Source organism: Ochotona princeps, chromosome 2, assembly GCF_030435755.1.
Source record: "Ochotona princeps isolate mOchPri1 chromosome 2, mOchPri1.hap1, whole genome shotgun sequence".
NCBI lineage: Eukaryota > Metazoa > Chordata > Mammalia > Lagomorpha > Ochotonidae > Ochotona > Ochotona princeps.
Genome location: NC_080833.1, coordinates 22,365,954 through 22,387,399, shown reverse-complemented (window position 1 = coordinate 22,387,399; position 21,446 = coordinate 22,365,954). Strand labels below are relative to the sequence as shown.

The 21,446-nt window shown below is 44.7% G+C and overlaps 1 protein-coding gene and 2 non-coding genes across 22 annotated transcripts in view; all 3 read left to right on the top strand.

Moving 5' to 3' along the window:
* The window catches only part of PUM1 (pumilio RNA binding family member 1), a 115,240-nt gene extending 95,804 nt beyond the window's left edge, over window positions 1-19,436 (top strand). For 14 of the 20 annotated variants that reach the window (XM_058678045.1, XM_058677996.1, XM_058678098.1 and 11 more), the window contains 8 exons: window positions 295-562; window positions 2,652-2,781; window positions 4,800-4,934; window positions 8,034-8,171; window positions 11,752-11,877; window positions 12,453-12,574; window positions 14,674-14,866; window positions 17,589-19,436. In XM_058678045.1, the coding sequence (XP_058534028.1) occupies window positions 295-562; window positions 2,652-2,781; window positions 4,800-4,934; window positions 8,034-8,171; window positions 11,752-11,877; window positions 12,453-12,574; window positions 14,674-14,866; window positions 17,589-17,720 (1,244 nt within the window). In that variant the 3' untranslated portion in view covers window positions 17,721-19,436. The remainder of the gene's footprint in view (window positions 1-294; window positions 563-2,651; window positions 2,782-4,799; window positions 4,935-8,033; window positions 8,172-11,751; window positions 11,878-12,452; window positions 12,575-14,673; window positions 14,867-17,588) is intronic. The other 6 variants (XM_058678103.1, XM_058678066.1, XM_058678026.1 and 3 more) reach the window with 1 other exon arrangement.
* On the top strand, window positions 5,804-5,888 carry LOC118758739 (small nucleolar RNA SNORD103/SNORD85). Its single transcript, XR_004995821.1, has one exon. It is a non-coding gene; the product is annotated as a small nucleolar RNA SNORD103/SNORD85 (small nucleolar RNA).
* LOC118758738 (small nucleolar RNA SNORD103/SNORD85) lies at window positions 15,639-15,723 on the top strand. The gene has a single exon (XR_004995820.1). It is a non-coding gene; the product is annotated as a small nucleolar RNA SNORD103/SNORD85 (small nucleolar RNA).
* Window positions 19,437-21,446: the final 2,010 nt, after the last annotated feature.

The window sequence follows — 21,446 nt, the reverse complement described above, 5'->3', positions numbered from 1 at the left end:
AGGGGCGGCTCAGTTTGATCTCATTTTCTTTCCAGAGGGCTATGCTAACAGTTGCTAGCAGCCTGCTGTTAGTGGTAAAAAGCATTTCCCCCTCCCCCTCTGCCAAAAGCTGTGTGCGGAGTTCCTGATAGTTGAATTGTCCTTAGGAAAGCATGGCACAGGTAGAATTGAGATGTAACACAGAAACATGAGAGTTGGAGAACTAGACAGTGCAGGCTTTCATGTGTGGGTTGCTTTCCCCTTTTTTGAGTTCCTTAAGAATGGTCTTAAGTTCTTCTGTTCTGTAACCAACAGGAGGACTCACAAATGGCAGTGGAAGATACATCTCTGCTGCCCCTGGTGCTGAAGCCAAGTACCGCAGTGCAAGCAGCGCCTCCAGCCTCTTCAGCCCCAGCAGCACCCTCTTTTCCTCCTCCCGACTGCGGTATGGGATGTCAGACGTCATGCCCTCTGGCCGAAGCAGGCTTTTGGAAGATTTTAGAAATAACCGCTACCCCAATTTACAGCTGCGGGAGATTGCTGGGCATATCATGGAATTTTCCCAAGACCAGCATGGGTCCAGGTGAGGACTTGCCTTTGGCAGTGGAGGTAACTGAAATTTTAATGTCTTTCATTCTGTTCCTTAAATAGATTGATGCCTGAATAAATCATCTTAATATAATCCAGTCAACACATGCCTCTCAGTGTGCTTCCCCTTATTTATTTCAATGGATCACCAGACAAACCAGTGTTAGTGAGGCAAGAATCTGTATTAGCTGGGATCACATGCCTTAAAACACAACTTTTTGGCTTTTTGAACTAGTAGCCTGGTGTTTCTAGTTAATAAGATTATAGTAAATGGCCCAGCGCAGTAGCCTAGTGGCTAAAGCTCTTGCTTTGCATGTGCTGGGATCCCATATGAGTGCCAGTTCATGTCCTGGCTGTTCCACATCCCATCCAGCTCTCTGCATGTGGCCTGGGAAAGCAATAAAGAATGGCCCAAAGCCTTGGGACCCTGCACCCATGAGGGAGACCTAGAAGAAGCTCCTGGAGGATCTTTCTGTATCTCTTCTGCTCTGTAAATCTGGCTTTCCAATAAAAAAAAAAAATTTTTTTTTTTTTTTAATTTTCAGTAAAATCTGTATTTTGAATAAAAGGCACACAGAGACGTGTACAGACTTTTTGTATTAAGCATTATAAGGGATCTTTCCGGGCTAGGTCTGTGGTGTAGAGTATAAAGCTGCTGCCTGCCATGGCAGTGTCCCACATGGGTGTCAGTTTGAAATCAGGCTGCTTGCATGATAAGATAGCCCAAGTGCTTGGGCCCTGCCATGCACCTGGGGGACCTGGCTCAGGCTCCTGGCTTTGTGGCCACTTGAGAAATGAACCAGCAGATGGAAGGTGTCACTCTGTCCCTCACTCTTAACCTCACGTCACAGAGCTTGGGTGACTTCTGCTGGTTCTGCTTGTGTTGTTGGTTTCTCGTACTCCCTCTGTCACTTGGAAGAGTGAGGTGGTCAGTTGCCTCTTTCTGTAACTCTTTCTTTCAAATATCTTTAGAGAAAAATATTTTGCCCTCAATAAAGATGTTATTATTTTTATCAGCTGGTATGCTGAGATGCTTAAGAATCAAACCATTTTACTGCTTGACTCCGTGCTGTGGAGGTGAGGGACGACAGAGATAGAGTGGCTGTTGGAGGGATGTGGCTTGGCTTAGGTCACACCCCTTGCTCTGACTGCTCTGGGAATTTCATGGAAAGGGAGCTTGATTCTGCGCATGAAGCACAGCGTTGGTGTCACCACCATCCTTGGTCTCCATTGGTTCCCTTTCCATTTTGATGCCCTTCTGTCAGAGGACACTGCCTTCTCCAAGTTCTCCCAGCATGCTGTGGAGCAGTGGTTTCTCATATTTGGATCTTACAGGCCAGATTCAGAGACAACATGGTTTCCTCAGTGTAGTCACCTGAGCTACACAAGGTCGACTGATTAGATATTATAGGAGAAAATTAATCCTGCTTTTTCTGAAGATGAGTAGAGGAATGTCGTAAAGGCCGTAAGCTTTGAGTTCAGTAGTGTGAGATCTTGCTTTGTCTCTCCTCTCTGTAGATGTACTTTTCCAATAAAAATAAAGCTTAAAAAGGGTCTTTTTCTGACCCTCTGCTGCCATCCCACACTTAAATTCAACTTGATCTGTATGCCCTATGTAAGGAAAAGTATATATTTTATTTCTCAGAAAGGGGGTGGGCATTAGTGTAGTGGCTGAGTTGCTGCTTTGAAAGCCCACCTCCCATATGTGAGTGCCTCGAAGGCAATAGATGATGGAACTCTCCCACCCGCATGTGCCACCCAAGTGACTGATGGTGATGGAGTTCCTGGTCCTTTACTTCTGGCCTTGCCCAGCCTTGGTTTTCTGGGGCCTTTTGGGGAATGAACAAACACTTGAAAGATCTCTTTTTGTATACGTCTCTCTTTTTCTCTCTCTCAGTAAAATAAAAAAGTAAATGTTTGCCCAATTCAAATTCCTTTAATTTAGAGATCCTTCTCCTTTTCAGAAAGCATTCCTTTAGTGATTGAAGGCATGCGCGACCTCATACCTGAAGTTTCAGAACTGACATTTCTAGAAAGCATGTCTTCCCTCAGTGCTGAGATTGCCTGTTTTACTTTGTACTTAGGTTCATTCAGCTGAAGCTAGAACGTGCCACCGCAGCTGAGCGCCAGCTTGTTTTCAACGAAATCCTCCAGGCTGCATACCAACTAATGGTGGATGTGTTTGGGAATTACGTCATTCAGAAGTTCTTCGAAGTAAGCTTTGTTCTTTCTCTCCTTTCAGTTTCCAGACTGTTCCAGGATGTTTCGATTTTCATGAGCTTCTTTATGAAAAGGCATCCCATTCTAGTCCTTGAAAAGAGCGTGCAATATGTGACTACCCAAACAAGGGAAGCCAGTCTATTTATTTTGAAAGTGTTTTGAGAAGTATTGTCCCTATTTAGGACTTAGCCTGTTACTACTGATTGCTCACTGTAGTTCCTTCAGATCTTTCACTTTGGAAAGAAAGAATCCATATAAGGTAATTTTAATGAGCTCTCAGTGAAATGTTATTGAAAATGGATTGAGTGAGGATTGCTAGACAGTTTTCTGTGAGCACCACCCCCAGTATTTCTCACCATGAACTTGAGTATTGAGAATTGTTAAATACTCCTTGAGTTATCTCTAGGCCCTGATTGCGTATTTAACATCTGTTCATTTGAATAATTTTTCATTGTCTTTGGAAAGGATTAATAAAATTGCTTGATTAATGTTGGGATACCTGAATGTTTCGGAGAGACATAGATATTGTACTTCTCATTTTTGGCACCTACGAGTTCTGTGAGGGCAATGTGCTGTTTGGAAAATATCCATTATTAAGAAATTGCATGAATTTCAGTGTTTTTTTTTTTTTTTTTTTTTTTAACACAAAGATAGACTCTTAATTCCATTTTGCACCTTTTTTTTTTTTTTTTTTAAATCATGTCTGTGGATCCAGAACAGCACAGAACATTTGGATAAGGAATCTGTTACAGGGAAAAATCCTGCATTTCTGCATGTTGCTTTCCATTAAAAATTCTGCTTTGTTGATGTGTAACTGAAAAGTGGCTGGCTTGAGTCTGGTATTGTGGTATAGCAAGTAAAGCTGCTGCCTGTGACATTGGCACCTCATGTAGGTTTTGATTCCTGTTCTGACTACTGCACTTTGGATTCAGTGCTTCGGAAGAACAACAAAATTGCCCAAACATTTGGAATCCTGCCCCCCTGCGTGGGCCACATAGATGAAGCTACTGGTTCCTAGCTGCGGCACAGCCCGGCCCTGCTGGCTGGCTGTAGCTATTTTTGAAGTGAACCAGGAGACCAGCAATCTCTCTGTGTGTCTCTCTCACTATACTTTGACTTTCAGTTAAACAATATAAAAAAGGAAGAAAATAAGAATTAAGCTTTTCTCCAGAAGACTTGTTTTCTTTGACTTTGAATTATCTATCTGTGGATAAAGAAACTGATCTAAACACAACCCTTGTGTTGTTGGTTTAGGATGTCTTTGCACTAGAATTTGCTCAGCAGTATAACAATACAGATATTACCTCCAGACGTGGCTGCAGTTTGGGGATAGGAGACTTAATGTGCAGTGGGTGACAGCCTTCTGGTATGGGAAGCTGGGGAAGGTCCCGGTACCTTAAGTGCCTTTGCAGGGACGTGGAGAAAATTGGGCATGCTGGGTTACATTAAAGTCTCCTCCAGACTCATGATTTTACTTTTCAAATGAAAATTAAAATAAAGAATGGAAAGTCCGAGTGAAATTTTAGCTATACCTCTTTATCCTACTGTCTTCTCTCCTCCCCTTTTAGCTGTCTATGTAAAAGTTGGGTAAGATAGATGGCCAGTTCAAACACAGTATCCGTGTATGCTTTGGCTCAAATCACGTGTAGATAAAAGAACTGTTCATCCCATGGACCTCAGTGGCTGGAAATTTCAAGATGTTCTTGTATCTTCCCCCAACACTGTCCTCCTCCTCCCCACAAAAATAGTGTCTCTTACACGTATTACTCATTTTCTCTGTAATTAATGGAGGGTGGTTTAATTTAATTGTAGTAGTGAATTAGTGGCAACCTTGAGGAATTGCCTATTGCCTCAGCAAACACTATCACTGAAACTATCACTGTTGGGTATCTAAGAAAATGTTAACATGACAAGTATTTTCATTATCAGAACTACAAATAACAAATGTTTTTCTTTCTCTGGTTGCTTTGTTTCTACCTAAGTAATGCTGCTTACCCATGTATTATGTCTAGTTTGGCAGCCATGAACAGAAACTGGCTTTGGCAGAACGTATTCGAGGCCATGTCCTGTCTCTGGCACTACAGATGTATGGCTGCCGAGTTATTCAGAAAGCTCTTGAATTTATTCCCGCAGACCAGCAGGTAATTGTAAGTTTCCCCTTTAACTATTCTCTTGGTGTTTAGTGTTTTTCCATGGTACATACAGTGAACTCTGTAATGCTGTCAGCTTACAGTTTTCCTTTGGTTCTTATGGCTGTCTTTCCATGCATGGCCAGCATGAATTACATACCTAATTTTGTAAATTTATACTAGAGCAAGTGGTTCCCAGCACTCTTAGCTTTGACCAGAGCTTATGTGCAGTTTTCCAAGTGTGTTTTTTGTTTGCAAAGAATTGAAACAGGTAAAATGATAGTAAGTTGTTTTCTTCCATTTGAATGGAACGTTCCAACATGCCAAACTTTTGTCTAGCCCATCTTTGACTAGCCTTCACTCCTTCCCTCTTTATTCATTTAACCCACATTTATTGAAAGAGTGCTTGTCACATGCAGTGGATGACCTGGCGTATTAACCCACAGCCCTCTGTGCCAAATACCAGGTGGCTAAGGTCTGATCTCTGCCGGCAGTGCGTGGTCTGGCAGAAACAATCATAGAAAATGTGGTGAGCACGCAGGAAGTTCCTCACCCTGCCTAGTTCCCCAGGGCAGGCTGTGCAGAAGACAGAGCCAAGAGGAGTTCTCCTGGGAAAGGGGGAGAGGAAGCTAAAGAGTTGTGTTGTGAGTGGGAGCTGATGCAGGGATGGCCTAAAGAGAGCTGTGGCTTCCGGATTAGTCCCAGCAGGTACAACCTGCCTTGCATAGACCATAGAGCTCAGGCAGGGTAAGAAACCCACAGGGAGGGGCTACTGCAGCTGCATTGGTGCTGGGCGATGCTGCCGGGCTCAGGCAGTTTGTCTTCTGATCCCTCGGCCCTTGGGCTCTGAGCTCACTCAGCCCTTCTCCCTTCAGGGGTGGCCGTTGTCTGGCAATGATGACACACTTGCCCTCACTGAGAACGAAGTTCGGTAATGAGAATCTTTGTTCTGGACTCAAGTTCTGAGCCGGACGGGCCACCCACCCACCTCTGCTGCAATCCGGATTGCCCCGCTGGTGGAGGTGATGGCGGTTGCAGGCTGAGTGAGTCTAGAGTCCTGAAGGGCCTGAGTTTCCTAGGAAGCATGTCAGGATGCTGTTGTGAAGGCAGAGGGAAGGTTGGCGTGCTAGTTTCAGTTGTTTCATTACCAGCTTTAATATTTTCTTGGGATGTTTCATTGGTGATTGACAAATTCTCAGTTCAATTTTCTTTTTTCTTTTTCTTTTCTTTTTTCTTTTTTTTTTTGGTACCTGGAAGTATTTCATCTTTGTTGGTTGTCGTGCCCATTGCTGAAGGAAAGCAGAAAGAAGCCTATCTGTTGTATCTTTCCTTCTTTGCCTTGTGCCATAAATGTAGTCAATTGTTGATTTTGTTTCCACTTCTCCAGATTACACAGTTTTAAGCTCCCTTTCCTTTTCCCCCAGCTACTGTTCCTGCCTGTCTTCAAATCCCTCCCAACCATCGTGTTTCACTTATGCTGACTCATTCTAGACCTGAATTACTCTTAGATAGATGTTTGCTGTTTAGGCTACTTTGCCTCATCTCCTACTAATAAACGTCTTTTGGATCAAGAAAATTTTAAGTGATTAGGCTTTACCTTAAATTTAGAAACTTTCCCTTTCTTTCTTAAGTAGAACATCACTCTGTGTCTGTCATTCGGTATTTACAGAGTAATTTATTATTACCTTCTTGCATTGCATTAATTCCTTTGGAAAGTCTCTTTGAATGTCTGGGTTTTTTTGTTTGTTTGTTTTCCTAGCTGTTGTCTTAATTGATCTGATATACTCAACATCTCGGAGTTTACAACTTTGCGTTTATTATTGACACTTCTGACTTGCTAATGTTTTCAGTTGCTCACTGATTTGAGGAAGTGCTCTCATCTACTGTTTCATTGCTCATTGTTCTTAGTGAAGAGGGGTAGCCCAGGGCTGAAGCTCATAGCCAGGAGTATCATGCATTGTCTCCTGTGTGGGCAGCTCTTACTGAGAACAGCAAGCTGGAGTCAGGAGACATAACTAGAGATCAACTCAGGCCTGCTACCAGGGACCTGTGGGCATCATGATCATTAGATTTAACACCTATTCCTAATTACTTAAAGTGGCTTATGTGAAAAAATTTGAGAAAGCAAGGAATTTGAATAACAGGTGTCAGGGCACAGCCGTGGTACAGGTCTTCAAGCTCCAGGCGCCTGAGACCATGGGTCATGAACTTTGAAGTTGTCTACCTTTATATCTGCTTAATTCACCCCATTCTTTACAGAGACACACTAGCACTTATATACTGAAGGTCTAACTATTTTTTTTTTTTTTGACAGCTTTTGATTAACTGAGAAACCCTGTCCTATGGAATTTACACATTCCATTGCCTGGTAGAAAGTTCACATATAGTGGAGTCATTGGTTGGGATAAAATTCAGATTCTTCAAGTTTTCTACCTATAGTTCCATATGTGTTGCTTAACCCCTTTCAACCTCAGTTCTTCCATAGATAGAGTAGGAGGAGTGCTGGATAATATATTTTTTATTACTGTTTTACTGAAATATACTGGTTTAGCATGTAATAAAGCCAGATTGTTTGGGTTTCGTCTGAACATTCTTGCTCTGTCATTTGAAGCAAGTCTTGCAATGTGTGCCTTGATTTTCTCATCTGTAAGAGTGTCAAATGGATATGGTTGTTTGGACAAGTCAGTGAATTAAGATGAGTTAAGCACCTAGAGATATGCACACCAGAGATTTATGATAGATTAGCCACTATCATGATTAACGGTAATTCATTTTGTAGGATTATAGTATAAAATTTGTTGGAAAGTGTGAAATTGTGTATTACAGAATGATTTATATGTGCATGTGAAAACTCGTTACGATGTCTTCTCCAAGTTAGAGATCTTATGGGTACTGGTCACTATTAGAGTAAATTTGTTGTAAACTTTATTGTATAGTAGATTTTCCTAACATTGAAAAATGTGTTGCCATGCTGCCTATTGCCATATTTGAGTTATTCCACATTCGTTGTCACAGATTCTCAGTTCAGTGCTTTCATGTTTTGAAAGGAGAATAATGCTTGTCCAGATGTTTGCTTGCTGTGATTCTGGTGTTGCTTTCTTTCCTTGTCTCCAATAGAATGAGATGGTTCGTGAATTAGACGGCCATGTCCTGAAGTGTGTGAAAGACCAGAATGGGAATCACGTGGTTCAGAAATGCATAGAATGTGTGCAGCCCCAGTCCTTACAGTTTATCATTGATGCTTTTAAAGGACAGGTAAGTTACTTAGGAAAGAAATAAGAAGCAACAGATTGTTGAGTGTTTCTATCATGAGCCGAGAAAAGCACGTCTTGTGCCTGTGAAGGAGAGCAGCGCTGTGTAGTGGTGTTGGGCACCCGGGTTTTTATTTAAGTTTCTGCAAGAGTGCAGGTGATGCGGTACTCCATCGGTAGTGCAGCCAGTTCCTGTGGAGTGAGATAGTGTTAGCAGGGTTGTTGAGAGAAATCTCATATTGGAAAAATGAATTTTTCTTATTATCTAAGTATCAGATAAAGTGACAAAGCTCTTCCATCCACTGGTTCACTCCTTCGTTGCCGTAGTAGCCAAGATTACCCAAGTGCAAAGCTGGGGGCTGGGAACTGTGTCCTATTCCCTTGTGGCTGATAGAGACCTAAGTGCTTGGATCATCATCTGCTGCCTCCCAAGTTGCCAAAGGGTTGAGTGCCAGGTGTCAGAGTGACATTCCAGTACAGTATGCAGGCATTGCATGTGGTGTCTGGAGCCTGTGTGCCACAAAATTTGCTCCCTTTTCCTGATATTTAATGGTCTCTATTGCTTTTTTTTTTTTTTTAAAGATGTATTCATTTTATTACAGCCAGATATGCACAGAGGAGGAGAGACAGAGAGGAAGATCTTCCATCCAATGATTCACTCCCCAAGTGAGCCGCAACAGGCCGGTACTGCGCTGATCTGAAGCCGGGAACCAGGAACCTCCTCCGGGTCTCCCACACGGGTGCAGGGTCCCAAAACATTGGGCTGTCCTCGACTGCTTTCCCAGGCCACAAGCAGGGAGCTGGATGGGAAGTGGAGCTGCCGGGATTAGAACCAGCTCCCATATGGGATCCTGGGGCATTCAAGGCGAGGACTTTAGCCGCTAGGCCACGCCGCCGGGCCCTCTATTGCTTTTTAAAAGTATTGCTTTTTAAAAGTAGGGTCACTGGGCCCGGCAGCTTGGCCTGGCGGCTAAAGTCCTTGCCTTGAAAGCCCCGGGATCCCATATGGGCGCCGGTTCTAATCCCGGCAGCTCCACTTCCCATCCAGCTCCACGGTTCCCGGCTTCGAGTCGGCGCAGCACCGGCCATTGCGCTCTCTTGGGGAGTGAATCTTCCTCTCTGTCTCTCCTCTCTGTATATCTGACTTTGTAATAAAAATAAATAAATCTTTAAAAAAAAAGTAGGGTCAAGTGGGATGCTGGACTCTGCATGGTGTAAACTTTTAATTAGGGAATCTCAACGGAACTTGAGCTGTGGTTATGCATCAAGGTGAAGGAATTCATGATGGGGGAAGGGTTTGGGGTGAAGGCGGGGGAATCCCAGTACCTATGAAATTGTGTCATGTAATGCAATGTAATTAATGAATAAATGAATATTAAAGAAAAATAAAATAAAATAAAATAAAAAAGTAGGGTCACTAACAGAACTAGTCTTGAAGGTCACAGGCAGGGGGCTGGATGGGAAATAGGGCTGCTGTGATTAGAAGCAGCACCCAAATAGGATCCTGGCGCATGCAAGATGAGGACTGCTAGGCTACCGTGCTGGGCCCAACAAGTACATTTTCAAGTGCTGCAATATGTGTTGCTCAGCCTACACTGAAACAATATTTAGTTTCTAAGGTTTAGAATTTTCTCAGTTACTCCCATGACTAATGGCATCGTTAACAACTCGAGGTATTAACAACTTTGTTAGTGAAAAAAAAGTCAATATATTTAAGATCTTATGCTCAAAATGTACAACGTAAGAAGGTAAAATGAAAACAAACCAGAACAAAGCAAAAAAAAAAAAAGGTAAAATGATTAAGCCACTGAGCCGACTCCTTTACAAGATGAAATTATTGAAAGATTTTTATGTGGAAGTAGCAACTCTATGATAGATAGTGGGGCCCAGTGGAATGGGTCACTAGGCTTATTCTCCCTTTAAAACAGCCAGGGTCCCATATGGGCACCAGTTTGTGTTCTAGCTGCTCAGCTTCCCATCTAGTTCCCTGCTTGTGGCCTGGAGAACAGTGGAGGATGGTCCAAAGCCTTGAGACTCTATACCCATGTGGAGACCCAGATAGAAACTTGGCTCCAAAGAGAATAATGCAAAAATAGGTCCAAAATGTGAATCAGCATTTCACAGGAGAAACACAGAGATTGCCAGTAGACATTTGAAAAAATCTCCAATCCTTTATTAATGAGGAGAATGGAAAATGAGGCCCAAATGATTGACCATTTTCCATCCATGAGTTTCCTTGTGCTTCAGGAGGAACATGGGTTCTAACACATTTTTGGCACAGTCACATTGACAAATAATTTGGTATTATCTCTCAGATTATCAACAGTTAAAATATTTGCGATCCAGCACAGCAGGCCTTTATTACACCTGATGAAAAATCTCCATATGCACACTGTGAGAGCTGTTTACACGTATTTGAAGCAGCATTGTTTCTCTTGAAGATTAAGACCATGCATAAGACATTGCATAATTTCTCAGGAAGGGGCTGGTTATTTAAAAATAAATCTCATATACCTAGCCAACAGCATGTGTGCATACACCAGTGAAATTCCCGCAGTACATTGTAGCTGAATGTTGGAAACATAATGTTGGGTGATATAAATCAAGTTGTTCCAGACTTTGTGTAGCATTTCTATGAATCAAAATGCAAGCAGAACCATGTTTTCAAACCCTGTTGTATAGTTAACATATATGAAATCATATATAAACCACTTTAGCCTAGTGATTGCCACCTGGCAAACTATGTTGTTACCCTTAAAAGACTCATATATTTGAAAGGCAGAGTTAGACACAGAGATACATATATACCTGGGTCTTGCTGGGCCAGTCCAAAACTAGGAGCCAGGAGCTTCTTCCAGGTCTCGCACCTGTGGGTGCAGGTACCCAAGCACATGGGCCATCTGCTTTCCCAGGCACCTTAGCAGGGAGCTGGAGTGGAAGTGGAGGAGACAGGATTTGAACCAGCACCCACAGAACATGCCAGTGTCACAGGTGGCATCTTAAGCTGATGCACGATAGTGACGGAATGTTATTACTGCTTTTCTTTATCATTCATTCCTTGATTATAGATGTGAGCTACACATCACCCATGTAGGAAGGTAGAATTACAGTTGGGTAGTCTGGATTTAAAACCCTGGGGTTTTCTGTTGCTCCAAACCCAACAGAGGATGAGGTGTTTTTTGTTTGTTTGTTTTGTTTTCCTGCCGAAACTCTCCAGTTAAATTGAAAGCATTGCGTGTAGTTGGTATGGTTCTGTAAAACACTCAGGATTTCATCCCGTCCCTTCCTTTTTCTGTTTGTAGCCTCTAGAGAGGCTGTCAGTTGACACTCCTAACTCTGAACCACAAAGTGGAATTTACATGACCTTGCATAAATCTGTTTCCTTATAAGCCTCTTGAAAAAAACCCCGCTTACCCCTGAATTTACACAAGTGTACAAATTCCCAAACTAATAGGTTTATTTACACACAGTCCACATCCCTTATTTGTAAGAAGTATCAGTATGTCTGTTTGTAAGAATGAGTAGAACAATACTGAGGTACTAAAAATGGCACTTGTCATTTTAAGCATCTCTGTCTGCCCTAGGTGTTTGCTTTGTCCACACATCCTTACGGCTGCCGAGTGATTCAGAGAATCCTGGAGCATTGTCTCCCTGACCAGACACTCCCTATCCTGGAGGAGCTGCACCAGCACACGGAGCAACTTGTACAGGTACGAGATCCAGCATCAGAATCGCAAACACTGTAGGCTCATGCAGACCTAGAGCTTGTGTTCTGTCAGCTTGATGTGCTGCACTGACCATAGCAGTCTGCTGTGTGTTTTCTGAGTATAAGTAATGAATATATGCCTTGCACTAGTTTCAGAATTTGATCATGGACCTGCTGTGTCACCTTTGGCAGGCCCACCGTTGAGTCTCTCAGACCTCAATTTTGCATTGAGTGTATTTCTTTCTGGCTTTGATAATTGCTTTGCCTCTCCCAATGACTTGTGGGACATAAATGTTTCCCATTTCTCTGTTGTAGGTTGGTAAAGTGGACCATTTGTATGAAGAACTCAACTTGGATGTTTAGGGCTAAATTTATAGAGAAATATTCAGTTGTTTAACAGTAGTGTGCACCTGTTTTATGCTAGGGAAAATTGTTACCGCCTGTCTGTGTGTTCATTATGTATTCAGATAAGCCAACCTGTGTACAGTGAGGGGAGGTGTTGATGAGATGTAAATACTCAGGTAACCAGCAAGCTGGCTTTTACATAAATTTTTGTTTCCATTGTTGCTTCTCAAAAAGGATCAGTATGGAAATTATGTAATCCAACACGTATTGGAGCATGGTCGTCCAGAGGATAAAAGCAAAATTGTAGCAGAAATCCGAGGCAACGTACTTGTATTGAGTCAGCACAAATTTGCAAGGTAAGCACTGTGATTACATGGTCATTTCCCAGAAAGGATGAAGTAGTACTTTAACTCTTGAAGAGAAAGAATGAATTGCCACTTTTTAAAATATTTTTGTAATATTTTATTTTTATTGCAAAGTCAGATATACAGAGAGGAGGAGAGACAGAGAGGAAGAGCTTCTGTCCGATGGTTCACTCCCCAAGTGAGTGCAACGGCTGGGGCTGCACCAATCTGAAGCCAGGAGCCAGGAACTTCCTCCAGGTCTCCCATGCGGGTGCAGGGTCCCAAGGCTTTGGGCCATCCTCGACTGCTTTCCCAGGCCACAAGCAGGGAGCTGGATGGGAAGTGGAGCTGCCGGCATTAGAACCGGCGCCCATATGGGATCCTGGAGCGTTCAAGGCAGGGACTTTAGCCATTAGGCTACTGTGCCAGGCCCTAATTTTCTTTTTTTCAGAAGATATGTAATTTGAAAATACTCTAGTGGTTTTCTGCTTTCCCCCCTCGAGTTAGCCATCTTGACACTTGTTTGGACTTAGGAAATTTTTTTACTTGGGTTCATCTTCATTTTCTGAAACAAAGCCAGATCACCCTATTTATGTTCACTTGTTTTACGTTTTTGAAAGGCAGAGAGAGTGAGAGAGAAATAAGTGATCTACCCATTGGTGCCCCATCTCAAACCAGATGGAAGCCAGGAGCTTAGAACTCCAGTTAGTCTCCCACATGGGCGTCAGGGACCCAGGCACTGGAGGTGTCATTTGCTGCTTTCCAGATTGTATGTTAACAGGTAGCTTGGATGTGGCATGGAGTTGGACCTCAGACTTGGGCAATGAGTCGTGGGATGTGAGTGTCCCAGGCGCTGTCCTGACTGCTGTGCCAGTGCTCACTCCTACATTCTCTTTTCCAGCTCCAAAATACCAACCTTAAGAAAGAAGCTTCAATTCCGAGCCCTCACCATCAAGTTTTTCTTCTGCTGGGTATTAGACTCGGCTCCAAGCACAAACATAAATAATATGTTTTGTTCTGGCATGTTACACAACTCATTCCCACTCAGCACTGAAAGCACAATGTTATCTTTTCAAATAAGCACTAGTAAGTGAGCCCTTCTTGGGCGGTGAGCACCCATCAACATGGCAGCATATAATTTATCCAACCTCTGCAGTCCTCATGGATCACAGAAAACCTTGGTTGGAATGGACACACGCACACACTTTCCCATGGTGTGATTATAAATGCTCACCTGCCTTGATGCCTACCTGTCCTGTATACTCTTAAGAGAATGTGGTGGTTAACCAAGTTCTGTGGTCCTGACCTGGATGTTCCTTCACTGAGTTTATGGAGGAGTCCCCCAGGAAGTGCTCAGCCTGCTGTTGGTCAGCCAGACACAGACCTAGGTGAGACTTGGTCCTGGGTCCTGACTCCCAGAGCACACAGGTGAAGAAAGGAGGATTGATTTTGCTGGGTGTTTACAAGAAAACCAGTCCTGGTAAGGAACCAGTCCTGGTTGACCTAGTGAGTTAATCAGCTTCTGCCTGCAATGCCAGCATCCTATAGAGACCCTGGTTCAAGTCCTGGCTGTCTCACTTCTGAGTCAGCTCCAGGAGCTTGAGCCCTGCACCCAAACGGCATACCTGGAAGAAGCTCCTGGATCCTGGTTTCAGCCTGGCCCAGCCATAGCCATTGCAGCCGTTTGGGAAGTAGACCAGAGGATGTAAGATTCATGTTCTCTCTCTCTTTCTCTCTCTCTCTCTCTCTCTCTCTCTCTCTCTCCCCACACACATATCCTCTTTTCCTCCTTCTGTATAACTCTACCTTTCAAATAAATAATAATGAATCTCAAGAAAATACAGCCTCATGACAGTTGTGTCAGGTGTCTTCCTCCAATCTTGTTAGTTTCATCTGCTTTGAGGGTTCGGGTCCCCTTTTCTCAAAGAATTAGATGCCATAGGTGTCAAAGACAGAGGGTGTAAATGAAGCCAGCCAACATGTGAGTTAAATTTTCACAAATGCCAGATCTGTCATGCTGCTAGGAGTCCTGAGACTGAAGGCATTGGTTAGATAAGAGAGCCCGGTAGGCTGCCCTCGTCTAAGACCTGTGCTTCGCTGTGTCATTCCAGCAACGTTGTCGAGAAGTGCGTCACTCACGCCTCACGAACAGAGCGTGCTGTGCTCATTGATGAGGTGTGCACCATGAACGACGGTCCCCACAGTGCCTTATACACCATGATGAAGGACCAGTACGCCAACTACGTGGTCCAGAAGATGATCGATGTGGCAGAGCCCGGCCAAAGGAAGATTGTCATGCACAAGGTAGGCCATGGTGGGTGGGGTCTCCGCCTGAAAGAGAGTGCACAGGCTCTGGGTTCCTCTGTAATGCCTGAAGGAGGGCGCATGTGCATATTACTGCTCTTTGAGGAACATGTCCCTGGTGTGTTCCTTCTACTTCATGTTATGTCATGTGGTCACCACCCCCTCTCCATTGCTGACATACTCGTCTGAAGCTCAGTTTTGGCCCAGAATGTCTCCCTCTGTAGTCTTGAGGAGGTCTGCTGAGCAGTCCAATAAATTGACCTACTTGTCCCTTCTTAGTCATTCATTTCACTGACTTTCAGTGGTGCCTTAACCCACAGCCCTCTGTGCCAGACACCAGTGCCTCAGGAGGTGACTGAGGTCTGATCTCTGCCGGCAGTGCGTGGTCTGGCAGAAACAATCATAGAAAATGTGTTGAGCATGCAGGGAGTTCCTCACCCTGCCTAGTTCCCCAGGGCAGGCTGTGCAGAAGACAGAGCCAAGAGGAGTTCTCCTGGGAAAGGGGGAGAGGAAGCTAAAGAGTTGTGTTGTGAGTGGGAGCTGATGCAGGGATGGCCTAAAGAGAGCTGTGGCTTCCGGATTAGTCCCAGCAGGTACAACCTGCCTTGCGTAGACCATAGAGCTCAGGCAGGGTAAGAAACCCACAGGGAGGGGCTACTGCAGCTGCATTGGTGCTGGGCGATGCTGCCGGGCTCAGGCAGTTTGTCTTCTGATCCCTCGGCCCTTGGGCTCTGAGCTCACTCAGCCCTTCTCCCTTCAGGGGTGGCCGTTGTCTGGCAATGATGACACACTTGCCCTCACTGAGAACGAAGTTCGGTAATGAGAATCTTTGTTCTGGACTCAAGTTCTGAGCCGGACGGGCCACCCACCCACCTCTGCTGCAATCCGGATTGCCCCGCTGGTGGAGGTGATGGCGGTTGCAGGCTGAGTGAGTCTAGAGTCCTGAAGGGCCTGAGTTTCCTAGGAAGCATGTCAGGATGCTGTTGTGAAGGCAGAGGTTGGGGACACAGGAGTACATTTAGGCACAAGTATTTCCTGACACTGGGAATTAGGGAGGGATTGGGGGTGGTCGTTGCTAGGATTTAGCCAGGTGCCATGTAAGTGAATACAGAGAAGCTTCCGAAGGGGCTAGTATTTGAATAAAAGTCCTGTATCTTTCCACTGAGAGGGTAATATGGTTATTGAAGACATGTTGAGAGGCAAGGGCTGTGGTGAGACAACACCACCTGGGTGTCAGGTCTTGGCCGGTCACGGGACAGTGTAATGCGGAGGAGGGAAGGAAATCAGGAGAGTCTGGGAAGCTGCTGTAAGAGTTAGGTCAGCAGCTGGTGTGCTTTGGGCTGGGAGTGGAGTCAGAGTTGCAGGGACTGGCATCAGAGTGTAGCTGGAGGTGAAATGAGCGAGCTAGAAGGGGAAGAGTCCTAGAGATCCCACGATAGTCTCTGGCTCTTGCTTCAAAAGTGTGATGTAATTTTAGCAGAAAAAAGACATCGGGAAGGGAGCAGGTTGATTCCCTTTCTGCTCTCATTAAACCCCATGAAGAAATGGAGTTCCGCAGCACTGTGGGCAGTGGTGTGACTATGGAGAGTTTTGTTCTTGGTCATTGTAGAGGTTAAGGGAGAGGGGAATGAGCTCAGTTCACTTCTTGTCTGAAGGGGGAGCTGACACAGTGTAGATAGAGGAGCATTAGCCTTATACTCAGTCTTTATATACTCCAAATTAAAAGCATAGCTTTATAGCTTTATTTTTTACAGATGAATCTCTGGAAATTAGATTCACACAGCTCACGGTTTCAGGCTCTTTGGTGGGGATGATCTCCATAGCGTCTGCATCCTGTGTGGGTACAGAGGAGGGCAGGCGGAAGGCACCAGGAGCTGTGTGGAGAACTGGCACAGATGGGTTGTCGGGATGCACAATGTTTTCCTGAGGGATGTGGGCCAGGGGACAGGAGGTGGGAACAAGCTGTTGCTATGGGCTAGGGCTTAGACTGGACAGGGTGCAACAAGAGACTGCAGTCAGTATATGTGCTGTGAGAGCCGCCATGGGGAGAAAAGCCATGGCTTAGTAGCCAGTTTGGCTTCCAAAAGCTGTGCCAGGGCCTGGCATAGTAATCTAGCAACTAAATCCTCACCTTGCGTGCACTGGTTCTAATCCCGGCAGCCCCACTTCCCATCCAGCTCCCTGCTTGTTGCCTGGGAAAGCAGTGGAGGACGACCCAAAGCCTGGGACCCTTTGTAGACTTAGCTCCGGCCGTTGTGGCCACTTGAATCAGCAGATGGAAGATCTTCCTCTCCTTTCTCTGTATAATAAAAATGAATACTTTCCAATAAAAATAAATATTTTTTAAAAATGCTGTGCCAGACTTTGTTAGCGATTTTATCTTGGCTGAGTGGTTGACCTTTCTGTCTTTATCAGTAAAATGAGGATAGTCTCAGGGCTCATTTCTGTCATTATTGGGCGATAAGTGATCCACTGTTCATTGGTCAGGTGATATGCTCAGTATTTGTGGAACATGGAAATATTGCAGCCGTGGGCAGAGGGCACCATCCACGCTCTGGGCCATCACGGGAGCGACCCTGCCATTCTGTGTTAGCGCCCTGGGTGCTTCTTGTGTGATGATGCGTTGTTGATGGGCAGTTAGGGCCTTTGGAAAAGAGCTGTCACTGTGGGGTGTTCAGGTATTGTGTGGGCCAGTGTAATAGCAATTGTGCTTCCTCTCCAGATCCGGCCCCACATCGCAACCCTTCGCAAGTACACCTATGGCAAGCACATCCTGGCCAAACTGGAGAAGTACTACATGAAGAATGGAGTTGACTTAGGGCCCATCTGTGGGCCGCCTAATGGTATAATCTGAGGCAAGGTACTCCTCTCTCCCATTCCCGCTGACCTCACTGGCCCATTGGCACATCCAACCAGCAACTGAGAGTGTTCTAGAATAGAATCTGATGTGGGTGGCTGGTTGCTCCAGGATTGCTCCCTCCTCCAAAAAGGAATCAAATCCACAAGTGGAAAAGCCTTTGTAAATTTAATTTTATTACACATAACATGTACTAATTATTTTTTTTAATTGACTGCCCTGCTGTTTTACTGGTGTATAGGGTACTTGTACATAGGTAACTGGTGTACATGGAGGCCCCCTCTTTTGTTCAATGTTGTATCTATATTCCCTGTTTGGAAACTTTCAGGGTGATTAGTTTAACAAAAAAGTTAAAAAAAAAAAAAAGAAAAAATTTTTAACTCATTTGCCTTACTGGCAAGTTTTGCAAATAGCTCTTCCCCACCTCCTCATTTTAGTAAAAAAAAAAAACAAAAACAAAAGCAAAAACAAAAAACTTGACAAGTTTGAATTTTAGTTACATGATCCCAAACTGGCATTTAGCACTGTTTATAAAAATATACATATCTATACATACATATATAAATATATATATAGCAGAGAGCGTTTCAGAGTTGCTAAAGCCTGAGTTGATGACATGAGTTTCGGGAGCTTCTGGAAGCGGCTTTGTTGGAGAGACTTGCTGCAGCAGGAGGTGCGGTGTGTGCTGTGTGGGGAGGCGGGCGCCCAGGGGCCCTCAGCGGCCGGCCGGCTGATGGCTTACTGCCTACTGGGTTTTTTTTCTGTTAACACTGAAAGGCAAAATCTGATTATTTAGCATGAGAAAAAAAAAATCCACCTCTGCTTTTGGTCTTGCTTCTATAAATATATAGTGTATACTTGGTGTAGACTTTGCATATATACAGATTTGTAGTATTTTCTTGTTTTGATGTCTAATCTGTATCTATAATGTACCCTAGTAGTCGGACATACTTTGATTGTACAATTGTACATTTGTATACCTGTAATGTAAATGTGGAGAAGTTTCAATCAACATAAACACGTTTTTTGGTAAGAAAAGAGAATTAGCCAGCCCTTTGCATCTGGTGTATATTCATACCTTTTATGGTCGTAGCATACAGTGTTGTATATTGTAAATTGTAATTTCAACCAGAAGTAAATTTTTTTTTTCTTTTGAAGGAATAAATGTTCTTTATACAGCCTAGTCAATGTTTTGAAAAAAAATAGCTTGGTTTTATTTGTCAGCTGGTCAGTAGCGAGATCCTTTCTAAATGTTATTCGAGATCAATTTAGTTCACACTAGTGTTTTTTTTAACCCTGAAAAAGTAATGTTTTGTTTATTTTGTGAAGGTCAGAAGGACGTGCAAAAGTTGAGCCCCTCCCCCGCTTTCCTTACAATCAGAGCCCCTCCCACCTTGTAAAGTGTGAATTGCCTTCCCTTTTTTGTACAGAAGATGAACTGTATTTTGCATTTTGTCTACTTGTAAGTGAATGTAACATACTGTCAATTTTCCTTGTTTGAATATAGAATTGTAACACTACACGGTGTACATTTCCAGAGCCTTGTGTATATTTCCAATGAACTTTTTTGCAAGCACACTTGTAACCATATGTGTATAATTAACAAACCTGTGTATGCTTATGCCTGGGCAACTATTTTTTGTAACTCTTGTGTAGATTGTCTCTAAACAACGTGTGATCTTTATTTTGAAAAATACAGAACTTTGGAATCTGGTCTGTGTTGGTTTTAGTTTGTCTCAGGGCCCTGAGCAGCTCTCTGCCACCTGTACCTCTTCTTCCTGCTTGTTTTGGGAGGAGCAGGTCACTGACTCCTTTAATGGATGGAAACACCCACCTGACCTCACTCTCCAAGGCCTTCTGGAAAACCAAGAGAGCCAGAACCCCAGTCAGTGCTCTGTCCATGCCATCTTACTCTCACCACAGCCTCCCCCACCCCCATCACTAGCCTGGACCCCCGCTGCACCCCGCCATCAGCCCAGGAATGTTGGAGAGTAAGTCGAAGCTCTGGAGGAAAAGAGCTGGGAATCCTGTGGCTTTGTGTATTTACCAGCTAGAGCCACACGAGGGTGCTGCTGCTCAAAGTAACCCTGTGGTCAGGCTAGCTAACTCCCAGGCACTAGAGCCCTGGAGATCTGGCATATGCCCTGATCCTAAACCCTCCCCATGACCACTGCCCAGACTGCCCCATGCATAAGGGTAGATCCTCAAGCCTGGGGATGAAGGGCATGGTCACCCATCGGGCTCACAGATCCCCACTTTCCCTTCACTTAAGCGTGACCTTACAAGTTCTGAGCCCAGGTTTTTGCAAGTGCACATGAGCCCCCGCCTCCTTTCAGGGCCACGTGCATGACTCAGCCACGAAGCCCTCCCACAGCACGCACCTGCTGTGGCTCCTGCTTCCAGCTGCACCTGGCCCTGTGTGTCCTCTATGAGTCATCCGCTCTCTTTCCCCTTTCTTCACTTGAAAAGTGGGATTGTAGCAGGTCTGCTTCACTGGATGCCTTGACACAGGGCTGGGCACACAGGAAGTCACAAGTAGTACTTGTTAATATCCCTTTCGTCTCCACTGGCCCAGGGTTCTGCTGGTCTTCCCAAGAAGCTCATGAGTCTTACGTACCCTCCAGGCTTGTGCTCCCTGGGTGTGGGTGTGGACCAGTTGAAGTACGTCTGTGCGGTGGCCCCGTGCCCGGCGTCCTGGTGTTTCATCTTCACCTGGGTCTCTCATGCTGACTTTGGCTTACTGTGCACCATGGATATTGTCAGAAGGATAGAAGGTGACTTTTATTTTTGAAAGTCAGATTTTTTTTTTTTTTCCCAGCAGAGTGGAGAGAGATCTGCTGGTTTACTCCCCACATGGCCGCAGTGGCTAGAGATGAGCTTCTCCCAGAAGCTTCTTCTGGGTCTCCCATGTTGAGTGCAGGGGCTCAGGGACTTGGGCCATCCTGTACTGCTTTCCCAGGTCACAAGCAAGGAGCTCAGGAAGTGGAACAGCCAGGACACAAACGTGCCCATATGGGATCCAGTCACAAATAGTGGGTGGGATGGGAGAAGGCATAACCGATTGAGCCATTGTGCTGGGCCCTGGAGTGTGACTTCTAAGGAGTGGTCACATAAGACATGGTAGGAGCCACATTGTGGCTTAGGTGGTTAAACTATCACCTATAATGCCAGCATCCTATATAGTGGTGCTGGTTCAAATCCTGGCTGCTCCACTTTTGATGCATCTCCCTTCTAATGGTGCCAGGGAATGCAGCGAAGAATGATCCAAGTCCTTGGGTCTCCTGCGCTTGGCTCCAGGCTCCTGGCTTCGGCCTGGCCTAGTTCCAGCTGTTTTAGCCCTTTGAGGGTAAGTTAATGGATGAAAGATCTCTTTTTCTAATTCTCCCTCTCTGTAACTCTGCTTTTCAAATGTGTGTGTGTGTGTGTGTGTGTGTGTGTGTGTGTATACATATACATATATATACATATATGAGGCGTAATGGTCTCTGGGGGCAGCACCAGTGCCTTGGGTACAGGACTCCATGCCACCCACACAGAGGATCTGGATGGAGCTCTGGGTGCCTGGCAATTGCAGGCATTTGGGGTGTGAACCCGGGGTGCTGTGTCTTACCTCTACTTCTCAAAACCGACCAATCAAGCAGCCTGAGTGGCCCACTGCACTGTGACCACAGGACTTGCCAGCTTCCAACTGTTACTCTTCCTTTCTCTGTCCACCTCCTTCCA